Genomic DNA, 12170 nt, shown 5'->3' on the forward strand with positions numbered 1-12170 from the left:
TTTTTTTACCACCGACAGAGATTGCTTTTGAAATGAAGAGCTACACATTATGAGCATTTATGCATTAATTTACTCCAAAATATCACTTTTATATTGCTGATTATTGTCAGTCACAGTGTGGGAACAATTATTTATATCATATGTGTAAATAAAAAGCTAAGAATTTAGTAAATTATATTAATTTAGTTCAAAAATGAGTTGGTTTTGGACGTGGTGACGGAGTTGCTGAATGTGCCTGACTGTCTGCTTTGCGGCTCTGCTGAGGTCAGTCATAGTGCGGCCGACATAATTACTGGGTGGTGGACACTGCTGACTTATCAGCGACGTGTGTCTGAGTTGAAATTTGTGTTTGGCTACCGGTTACAGAGTGACTATTACTCATAAATGAGGCTGCGGTTGTGGACGTGCAGGAGAGATCTCATCCTAGATACAGATGAGAAAAGCAAAAATGGGATTAGTACAGAGCTGCATAAACACCATCACGCTGCTCTGTTCAAACTGTTTTTACTATTCCGGTCCATTCTAGCCTGTTCTGCTTCAATGTCCCGTTTCTCCTCTGTTCCCACTTTGTTGGGTCACTCAGGCCTGAAAATGGGGGGACACAGCAGGGAGGAGGGGCTCATTTTTGGGAAGCACATTTCTAAATAATGACCTCTCCATGGTCTAAATGAGATCTAACAGAAGAATTAATCTCAAATAACGGGCTTGTTTTTCTGGTTTGCTCCTCTGTCCTCAGACCATGTGTGCACTGGCATCACCTCATTATTAAACAGCACTTTCTTTGCCTCGGAATTCTTTCAGTGTGGCTACCATTTGCATGAAAAGTGGCTGAGAACGGGCCCCCTTCCCGTTTTCCTCCCTTTGTCCGACCATTCTTTTATTCCAGATTCTTCACACTAACGTGCTTTCCTTGCTTTGTGCTGTGCATTATATAAGAGAGCTGCTAAACACTGTGCAGTCACTTAGCTAAGACACGGGAACATAATCCCACCCATCTGTCCTGGAAGTACGACAATTTGAAGACGGGAAAGCTGAAAGGAGCAGAAATGATTCACCTTGTTGCACACTCAGACCCGCTTTGTTTAACTCTCATGTTGCCTGCAGGTCAAAACTGACCTGTTTTAAAGATTGAAAATGTGGGGAAAAAATATATTTTCACAGTGAAAATTCTGATGTCCACATTTTCAACATTTTTTTGAAGTCTTTGAACATTTTTTGTGGAAAAACAGAAATGTTAAAAAAGTTTCTTAAGAACATTCACAAAAAAATCAACCAAAATCCAGCGAAATTCGCTGGATTTTGGTTGATTTTTTTGTGAATGTTCTTAAAGAAAATATTAGAAGTTTTTATTGATATATATGTAATCAATTTAGATATTTTTAGGATTTTCTAAGATTTTTACTCATTTTCTGAAAATATTTACAAGAATTTTCTTGCCGAATTTGGGGGATTTTTTTTTTTTTTTTTTTTTTTTAAATAAAACTTTTAAGGGAAACTTTTAAGGAATTATTGGAATTTTCTTCCTGAAATTTTCTTTTGGGCGGAATTTTTTGCTGAATTTTTGGATTTTTTTCAGACAAGGAAACAATATTTTTTGGTGCCCATAAATGAAGACAACAGGAGGGTTAAGGCTGTTTCTGAACAGGGTGAAAACTCTTCTGCAGGAATAATTAATGGGGAAATGAGGCCACTGAAGCAGGTAAATGCTTTTACCTGTACTGCCAGAGAGGCTTGGCTTTATCGCTGAGCCACGGCTTTGGGGTTATTTGGTCTCTCTCAAGAGACAGTGTCTATATTTACCTGGGTGCAGCTCCACAACAGGCTTTTAACTCGAAAGTTAGGTAACAATTACCACGAAGCCGCTCCATGGCAGCAAAAGATTAGGAGCTTAACCTGCAACTAGACGCTAACAGGCCCTGCTTGTGCTGACTGTTTATCCAGCTGCAATGTTGAGGGCGTCCACAGGAGGGCATTCTGACCTCTGACCTTGTCTGGGCTCCCAGTAATCCTGTTAGAGCTGGCTGTCTGTCTGCATGGACACAGCAGGAGGTGAGTAATTGACAGAGATCCTGAGAGTGATTGTGCAGAAGTTCTTCAACTGGGTAATCAGAGTTAGTGAATGACACAGCTAGTGCAAAGGTTTCCACGTTGGGGGTGGTTGGGAGGGGGCATAAATCTGTTTACACAGTCGCATTGTGGGAACTTGCCGCTTCTTTTGGGGACAAAAAGCGAGTTCAGATCATTAAATCTGACTTCATTAAATTGCAGCCACCTGTCTGACACACTCACATCATCTGCTCCCAACTGCACAGTCAGATTCACGAGGTATGCATGCACTGGAAAAAAATGCTCCTCTCAAAACAAGAAAAAAATACTTATTTCAAGGAACTCTTACCTTGAAATAAGTGAAAAAAATGCCAATAGAACAAGTGAAAAATGGCTTGGTAAGATTTCTTGAAATAAGATATGATATTTAGAATATTGAGATCTTAAAATTAGCTGAGAAAACTTATTTTAAGCTATATTTTACCAGGACTGTCAAGCTTAGGTGTGTTAAAATAAGCCAGACATGCTAAAAAAAAAATAGCAGTTTTTCACTCATAAAATAGATATTTTCTTTCATGTAACCTCCTAATTTGAGCTGTATTAAACTTATTTAGGTTTTTCTTGTAAAATGCAACTCAAACCAAAATCATTTCAAGATTGTTTGACTTAAGATATTTAAGATGCATTGTCTTAAAACAAATCCCCCCATCTTGCTGAAATGTCACTTGGTAAGTGAGTTTATCTTAATCAAGTGGGAAGAGATGTTTTGACTAAAAATAAGACAAACAGACTTGGTAAGATTTTGAGTTTTTGCAGTGTACAATTTGCACACACTACTTTGTCATAATAACGCGTCTTCAGCTTTGACCTGTTGCAGTCTGTAGTGCAAAATGAGCTGTCATCTGTCTGTGCACCTTTGGCGGCTTAAGCTTGTTTACACCCGTGAAGACACTGTGACATGTGTGATGTAACTGTGAAGAGGATTGTGGGTCAGAATGGCCAGAAAAAGCATGCAGGGTTTCATACTGCAAAATCTGACCGCATGTAGTAGTGCAGGGTATTTTTAGCATACTGCTTTTGACATACTGTGCCTCTACATACACTAAATCTTTTTCTGGCATGCTATACAGTATTATAGTATGGATATTGCAACACACACCTCTTCTCTACATATACTCCCTCCCATGATGTTTGACAAGCATCCCAGCCATGCTTTATTCTTACTCATATTCCTAATAACGTGTTTGATCATGATCTCGGTTTTGCCTTCTGGTTTTGCTCGCCTGCCAACCTGCCACCTTGCCTGCCAACTCGTTTTGCATTCATCAATAAACCACCTAATACTGTTCCAGCTGCAAACCAGTTTGCTTATGCCTTCCCCTTTCTTCTCTCCTGACAGACAACTGTGAAAACATCTTCATGTGTTCATGTGTCTTAGCTCATTTGGTAAATAACAGTTGCTTGTTTTTAATTCAGTGGTGTCAGATATTGTGACATATCTAGTCAAACTTATCAGAATGTCACATTATAATGCAGATTTAGTTTTACTTTAAGACGTAATAGAATTTAAATGGGTGAGTTGTATAAAAATTCACCCCTAAAAAGAGAGCAAATATATTTTTGTACCAGGCTGCAGACATGTTTATTCTTGCTGTTAAGTTTTTCCATGCAAATCTAGGGGGACTGACACTTCAATGTAATTTTTCAGCTTCAGAGATTGCTGCTGGGTGCTTAATGAAACCCTGCTCTAGTGAAAACGTTATGTACTGATAGTGACACCAAACAGAACTGAACTCCTCTTAGAAATCTCATTAATAATGCTCAACTTTGCGAAATAAAAAAATGTGTTTCATTTCTTTTATTAATTCAGAGCTTTTTATTGTCTTTTCCCCTTCACCTGATAAACAGTATACCTGCAGAGCAAATATTAACAATTATTTACAGTTACAGTTTGATCCACATATGTCCCATGTGTGGTCTTCAGTATGGAAATTACTTCATTCAGCATTTATTTCCAACTAAGGAAAACCAGCTAGTGCACACAAGAAGAGGAATAAAATTCACAAAATGACGGAGTAAGGCTTTGACATGTTTAAAAAGGTAGAAACAAAAGCATCAAAGAGTATCAAAAGAAAATCTCAGCAAGCTTCATCAGAGAGATACAGCATATCCAGAACCTGAGCAAATGGAGAAATGTGCTCTGGCTGTTGTGAAGGCAGGTTACAGCCGGATTATCTTCCTCACTTTCACAGTCCACTGTCATCCTGAAACAGGACAGAAGTCACATGTTTATGTCTGATACAGGAGGTGAGGCCTCAGATGACTGACAGAGCTGTTAATAAACCGGAGTATCATGTCAATGTGTAGACATTTGTTGATACAATTCACTGGAGGGTGTGTCTGCATTTCTTGGAAGGGTTGCTGTAGCACAATACCAAATAATGTGTGGGCTGCTATAGTGACTCATGAAAGTATCTGTAATGTGCTTTTTCACTTTCAAAAAATCACTATGCATTAAGCTATGTGTTTAACCTTAGCTTAATGTTCAACCTGTGTAGACATTTCTGTTGAAAATTACATGTGACCACTTTTAAATTTTGACTTTGGCACATTTTCTGCCAAGCAGCTAGTTGACTTACTGCACCTCAATGGAGAGAAATACGTCACCACAGATAGTAATTATGTAGATTTTTTTGTAAACCTGCAAGTTTATGGGATTGAAAAATGGGGAATTTTAAAGAAAGATTTGAAACATATAGACTTCAGTATGAAAACCATCCTGAGAATTATTCTGATTATAAGAAATGACCAAGTATAGTTTATCTTAAAACGCAATTTCAACTGTTGAATCTGGGGCTTTAGCCTTTGATCTATGTCTGACTGTATTTTTGAGTTACAGTGTTCAGTCACTCACTGCACTGAAAAATTAACATTTTTAAAAAGTATGGTTCAGATATTTGTTTTTGGTTTTTTTGGCCATTTGCAATGTAGGCTAAATACAAAGCTAGCACTAGCAGCTAGTTAGCTTAGCTTAGCATAAAGACTGGAAACAGGTGGAAGCAGTTAGCATGACTTCATCCAAAGGTAACAAAATCTCCAAGTTGTTTTTACACTTAGTTTTTTGTACACAAGAAAGAAATTAAATATAGTATGTTGGAAATTTAGCTTTAAAATATAGTGTTTTGAATTACTGTGGTCCTAGAAATTGAGTTTTTAAAGTATATTTTATTTTAAAGAAAGAAATGTGACAATAATCAGCTTGAAAGGAATAGTTTGACTGACTATTCACCTTATTGTCACGTCTGATATGGAAGGATTGCGATTAGTTTTTAATAAAACCACAGCTAGCAGCCTGATAAAATAGCTTAGTTTTGTGCTAAGCTATTTTAGCAAGCTGCTAGCTATAGTTTTATGGATGGAAACAGCCAGCTAGGCTCTGTCCAAAAGCACCAATATTCAATTATTAGCACCTTTTAAGATTGCTCATTACCACATTAACACTCTTCATTTCTTGATTCTGAACAAAAACAGGTAAACACTGTAGTAGAATATTTTCCAAAATGTGAAACCAATTCTTTAAAGTGAGTGCAGGTTCACTTTTATCATTTTCCTGTTCTGTGGCACAACTGTTGCTATGTTCCATTAATCTAGCCACTTCCTTGCACAACCTTTTCCCTCTTTCCCATTTCCCATCAATAACAGACCTAATGGGAACTCAGAACTGCAATCATATCAGCACTAAAGCAACACATTGGGAAGCTACTAAAAGGCCACATACTGAACAGCTGGATCATTTCCAGCAACCAAACAAGTCCGTACAGAACATGTTACTTTAGAAATCCTGTCCAGTACTCAAAGAATGAATCCACCTTCTACAACATGTTTTTGTGTTTTCACAGCTGGAGTTTCAGGAAGGGTTCACCTACATCTTTGCTGTCCCGGCAATCCCCGCAGATGCATCCCAAGCAGCCGTTGAAAACCTGGATGCCGCAGAGAACCACTTGCAGAAGACCCACGGCCAGCAGGATGGAGAACAGAACCACGTGCCACATCACTGCGTTTTTAGGGAACTCGCAGATCGTCCACAAGTCCTGGTTTACAAGGTAGCTGCTATTTCCCCTGTGAATGACAACAGTTAAAGAGCATATGCAGAGTACAGAGCATTAATGAAAGTATGTGTGAAGCAGGCCAAGGTTTGGGTGCAGGGAAAAAGAGCTGTGATGACAGAATTGAGTAAAAATGTGTCAGTACGGAGGTAAATGGAACAAGTGAGGAATGGAGAAAGAAAGTCCGTGGAGAATTTGACCTTTAAAGAAATACACTTATTTGCTCAATCCCACCCTTAGCAAATCAGAAACAAATCCTCCCTCCAACAATTCTAAATCTCACAAATTAACATGCAAAACCAAATTATAAATAGTAAAAAACAAACACACTTTTAAAAAAATGAAAACAAAAATGAAAAAAACACCACAAAATAATGACCTGATCTCACAAAATATACTAGATTCAAAATGCATTTTCGAGCCCTAAATTACACATTTTATGGCTCTTTAATGTTCATTGAAGGATATTTATGCGTGTAAAAACAGTGAGATTTCCTGGAACCTAAAATGTTGTAATGTGATGTTGCATTAAACATTCACAGCCTATTTTGTCATTTTATCAGTACTGTTTGGAATAAATTTTGAATAATTTAAGGGACAAGATCAAAGTCCAGTGTTTTTCAGACTAACATCACTGTTAGAGTTCTTTATGTATTGGAGATTATAGCTTTTCATTAATGATTAATTTTTATATTTGAGTTAGTCATTTATCCTCTTTAATGCTAGATAAAATGCAAAGTAATAATTTGAATGTGACATTTTGCCATTTAAAGTCCACTAAAGACTGCTTTTTCAAAAAGCTCCAGGCCGCATGATGAAAAGTTGCCCAAAAATAAGACTAAAATGTACAAACTAAATGAGCAAGAGTCACTGAGGCAGGAAACACGAAGGCTTCCTCCTACATCTCTTTCCTTAATACAGATCTAAAGTGTGGTTTGAGAGAATGACTACTTGTTTTTCCTTTTTTGTGATCCTTTTAGCACAGTTGGAATAGAAAGTAAACTGGCGCCTAACAGAAAAGCAGAAACTAAAAAGAGGAAATGAAGGTTTGCTGGAGGAAGCACAAGCTGAGGTTGAACATTAATATCCCCCTTTGCACTGTGCAAGTAAATTCGGTCCTCTCTGTAAACACTGTTGCCCTTTAAACTGCTGTCATCACAGTCTACATATTAACAACATGCTCATATTTATTAACAGTTGTTCCAATGGGCCTCTTTCAGGTGATTCACATGCAGCTGCCTCAGCTTGTAAAATGCGTCACTGGTGCCATTATTCATACATACATAATAACATAAAATAAGGCCCACTTCGGGTGGGCCTTATTTTATGTTATTTCACTTGCACACCAGATAAAAACTATTTCCCTCCAATGATTAGTCAGATTTTCAATGATTCTTTCTACATTTTAGGTTAAAATTTTAACAAGAGAAGACGATTAAGTTAGAAAAACAATACAGAGTTTTCCAACTAACTACAAAATGACTCAACATGAAATGCTGGTTCAGTGTGCCACCTAGTGGATTATTACAATTACATATCTATGGATTTTATATTTATGATTAACGGAAACTGCTCAGCTTCTCAAGGACAGATAAGAGAGTTAAATATAACCAGTGAGATCCTACAAATAAAATCGGAGAACAAGGAAGAGCTGCAAATGTGAATGTTGCTTGATTTTTAAGCTGCTCAAGACTTCAGCGTATTTCAGCTCGTGTTAGCAGCCAGAAGAAAGAAAAGTAGAGTGAGTGCTGAAGGGAGGAACACTCACGTGCCAGTGTTTTCAAAGGGGTACTCCCACTGACCGTCCACCTGACACTTGGGTCCAATAGCCAGACCAGCTGAGGCCACACTGGTGCAGTAAATGGCTCCAGCCAGACCGAAGGCAGAGCAGAAGACTGAGTTCAGCATCTGATAGACAAATGGGAATGCTGTATGAGCGTTTTGTTATTTTCATGGGAGTGTGGATCCCTGTGAGGAAGCTGTTGTGACTGAAGGCAACAGAAATGACTTGACTTTGACCAACTTGACCGACACAAGACATGGAGCTGACTTGATACACGCCAGGCCAAAGTAGCAAATCTGCAGATCTGATATAATGAGGTAAAATGTTCTAAAGCTTAGGAGCAAATTATCTGGTCTGGACAAGAAAGTACTGGATGTAAAATATTTAAATGCAGAAATACTAAACCTTGAAACAAATAGGTAACCAGTGAAGTGAGTAATGTGGACACATGAGATGAATGAGCGTAAAGAAGTTTGCAGTCGTAAATTCTAGACGAAATAGAATCATGCATGATACCTGTAAACTGCTCCAACAAAGGAATGACTTCATCTTAAGAATCAGTCTTAGTTGGGACACCTCAACTACCGTGTTCACCCAGTTCTAACACATTGTCCAAGATCACACCTAAGTCTTCTACTGGTTGTTGTAGGTTGCTAAAGGCCTGAGGTGAAGGTCACGTGTACTGAAAGTATGTGGATGACCAAACCAAACTCAGTTCTGCTGCTTTTTAAGTTGAGGAAATTTAAGAACATCCAACTTTTTGAGATCAAAGCAGCCTTTTTTTTGTCCAAAACATATGTTTTTTTGAAATAAATATTCCTGTAGGTTTGTTTACCCAACCTAAATCAATTATGGTCGCAAGCTGTTGTAATCTACTCGATGTGTTTTTAAATTTACATGCAATTTGTCACAGATTTTTTAATAAATAGTGTCAATATGTGTGGATTTGAATGTCACATGCACTTTACAGTGAATATGAGACAGTTTAGAGGTGATATTTGAGCAGGTTGTGTCCGACACTGCTTCAAAAATAGTCCTTTTGTCTTGGTTTAATTGATGGTTAGTGGTTTTCTACCTATTGTTTCTGGATAAAGATAGCCTGGTATCATCCCACTGACCCAGAGTGTGAAACTGTTTCCAAGATTCAAGATATCTCACTAAAGATAAGATAAGATCAATTTTAATGACCCCTCATTTGCAAACAGTCTTGGAAGCAGCAATGACCAAAGTCTAAAGTTAAAACCCTTTCCTTTTTTCAAATGTGAAAAACTGGAAAAATAAACAAATAAATAAATAAATACTCGTGATGCATATATTGAAGGCTAATTATGTTATTTTACATTACTGTCTGGCCATTCAGACCGAATGGCTCCACGGCTCTGTAATTAGCATCGTAGTTCCTGATAATTAAGGAGAAGTGGAAGATTGGATTTGTGATCAAGAGCTTTACTTCTGCAATATATATTCAGCAAAACTTGATGTCTTTAAATGGCTATTTTTGAAAAAACTGCACACACATTGAAAAAAGGCACTTCAGCGCAGATAATATAATGCAATAAGTAAATAATGGCAGCATCCATGACTGCAGCTAAAATACACAATAGCAGTTTGTTCTTCAGTCTTTGCTATGCCATATACCTTTACCTGTACATCTTTATTACCCATCATTAACAGTCCATAACAACATGTACATGTAAAGCTTTTAAATTATTCGACTCACGCGGCAGCGGTTGCCACAGCAACCTGCTCCACAGCAACCCTTGCCCCCGGCCCTGATAGCTGAAAAGCTCGGACACAGCATCTGAAAAGTTAAAAAAAAAACAACATCACCTCAGTTATCAAAGAAAAAGTCTCATTTTTGATGATTGTACAGTCAAACATTATGTTTTTGAATTTCAATCCTGAGTTTCTACATTTTCAGTGTAGGTGTTTGTCTCTAATTACATGTGCAATTATATATATATATGTGTGTGTTTGTGTGTGTGTTCCCTTATCTCTCAAAGCAAATATTTGAGAATTTTACTGTCTCCTCTCAGCAGGCATTTAGAGGCAAAAAAGACTTCCTGTTCGCTGTTCCAAACTTTAATATCACCGTAGGAAGATCCTGTTCTTCTACAAAGCTCAAAGATCACTCTGATGCATATGTTGGATTAAACATTTATGAATTATTTATTGTTCTAGTCAACCTTTGAAAGGAAGATAGTGTTGGGGGAAGTTCACATAATCAGATCATTGTGTCTCGGTCCTTGGTGAGGACAAACCAAGTGAGGTTTTACTCTCTGGTCCAGTGGTTTTCTTTAAGTAGCTTCATGGTAAAACATACTTTTAAAACCACTGTTGAACATATATGGGGGTGCAAGAAGTGTTACAGTCATTTATTTAGCCAAAGTGGTGATAACACTGTGTAAAAAGATAAAATCAACAATTAAAATATACTTGTGTAAACAAAGGTAGCAAAAATACCTAAATTAATTATACTAAAACACGTATAAAGTATAATACATATTTACATATTTAGATGAATATTATCAAAGCATTTTTGTGTAAATTGAGTTTTACCATCAATGTTTCACTAATTTTATGTCTTGAAGGGTAGTTTAAAATATAGTAATGTTATATATTTTGTAACATCAGGATATTTTTATATATTTAAAACCCTGATAAGTAGCTAGAGCTGGCAAATAAAGGTAGCTCAGTAAAAAATTGAATATTTCTCTGTGAATTGTAGCACATTAGAGACATAAACACAGTATGTGAGTAAATGTAATGTTCCATAACAGAAAATGTTAGTTTATTATTCAATTTTATATTAACTGGTCGAACTACCATCGGAATAATTTTATATTTACAGTCTTTTCCTCTATGTCAGCCTGAAATATTTTTATGTATGTATAGTTTTTAATCTGGACAAGATTTTACGATTTTTCTTAGAGGAATCATGATATTTTGTCACTGCTTATCACATGATTTAAATACTGACCCACCACCACTACAGAATACAGTTCGAGAAATAGCAAAATAAAGAGTTAAAAGATTACAATCCATCTGAAATCAAAACTAAAATAGTTCAATAGTTTACAATGAAAAGTAAATATCCCAATAAAATATTAGTGAATTAAACAAAGAATGAATAAATTACCTCCAAAATAATTACACTCAGTAAAACTCCACAAAAGCAAACATCACCATTTTACAAGTGTACACAGGGCTAAAGTTAATGACTGAGAAAACCCAATAAAACACCCAAGCAGACTCTCTGCATGTAGATTACTCACAAACAGGCCTCCTCCGATGAGCCCCCCCATGAGCCAGACCTGGAGGGAGATCTGATCGTTGCCCAGCTTTTCCCCGTCGGGGAAGAACAGCAGCAGGTTGGAGATCATGCAGATGAAGGCTGAAGGCAGCAGGATCAGGCCCACCAGACGGGCACACTTTCCTGTACAGCACATGTTCTTTTTTTTTCTTTTTATTCTCCTATTTGGCTGCTTTGTCTCCTTTTTCGTTTCTCTCCCTCTCACAAAGTTAAAAGGAAGTCAGTGGAAAGTGCAAAAACCCGAAAGAAGGAGGTGAACGAGAGGAAGAGGAGCTCAGCACTGACAGCTCACACTACGAAACTCAAACAGAGTCAGTGACAGTCAGAGCAGGAAGGAGAGAGAGAACAAAGGCCAGGTCCTGGTGTGGCTGCCTGCCTCTGATATCAGACCTGTGTGTCCTCTAATAAATCTCAGATAAAGATGGAAACCCTTTAGACACGGTAGAATCATTTTTCTGTAATGGCGAACAAACATAAGGTCCAAACAAAGTAAAGAACACAGAAAGGAGAGGGGTATCTGTGTAGGGGTTTGTGTGTTTTGGGGCTCTGTTATGCTGTTAAATGCCCTTTGATACCTGCTGGTGGTATCAGTTGGTTCCATTTATAGCCTATTGCAAACACAAAAGAGGGCTTGGCCCACAATATTAAACACTAAAGATACAGAAGGCAAAGGTGCAGTAGTATTAATAAATTAATGGACTTGCAGATATGGGGAACACAAGCCAATACAAACATCTGCTTTATCTTCCATTAACTGGCCAAATTATTAATCTTTTGGAACTTAACAACTTGTAAGCTTAACAGACTGAGAGAGAAGAACTCCATCATCATCGTTCTACACACGTATGCCGGGAATTTAGTGAAATTAACAACTTTATGTGAGCTGTTTAACGTTTTTTTGTTCATTTTACAGAATATTTGA

The 12170-nt window shown here is 37.3% G+C and overlaps 1 protein-coding gene across 1 annotated transcript; it reads right to left on the bottom strand.

Annotated features, from left to right (window-relative positions):
* Positions 1–3889: 3889 nt before the first annotated feature.
* tm4sf5 (transmembrane 4 L six family member 5) lies at positions 3890–11561 on the bottom strand. Its single transcript, XM_023289798.3, has 5 exons — positions 11211–11561; positions 9656–9736; positions 7921–8060; positions 5973–6165; positions 3890–4310 (listed from the first exon to the last, which is right to left on the bottom strand). Exons 1-5 carry the CDS (start codon positions 11382–11384, stop codon positions 4293–4295), a joined length of 606 nt encoding a protein of 201 aa, XP_023145566.1. The 5' UTR covers positions 11385–11561; the 3' UTR covers positions 3890–4292.
* Between the last annotated feature and the right edge of the window lie 609 nt (positions 11562–12170).

Source organism: Amphiprion ocellaris, chromosome 23 (assembly GCF_022539595.1).
Source record: "Amphiprion ocellaris isolate individual 3 ecotype Okinawa chromosome 23, ASM2253959v1, whole genome shotgun sequence".
Taxonomy (NCBI): Eukaryota; Metazoa; Chordata; class Actinopteri; family Pomacentridae; genus Amphiprion; species Amphiprion ocellaris.

What these genes read in the sequence shown, in the direction of transcription:
- tm4sf5 (XM_023289798.3), bottom strand. Translation starts at nt 11,384, where the DNA reads ATGTGCTGTACAGGAAAGTGTGCCCGTCTGGTGGGCCTGATCCTGCTG. An exon ending in TCATCGGAGGAGGCCTGTTT is followed by an intron (nt 9,737 to 11,210) that starts GTGAGTAATCTA and finishes TTAACTTTTCAG; the next exon opens with ATGCTGTGTCCGAGCTTTTC. An exon ending in CCCTTTGAAAACACTGGCAC is followed by an intron (nt 6,166 to 7,920) that starts GTGAGTGTTCCT and finishes TGTCATTCACAG; the next exon opens with GGGAAATAGCAGCTACCTTG.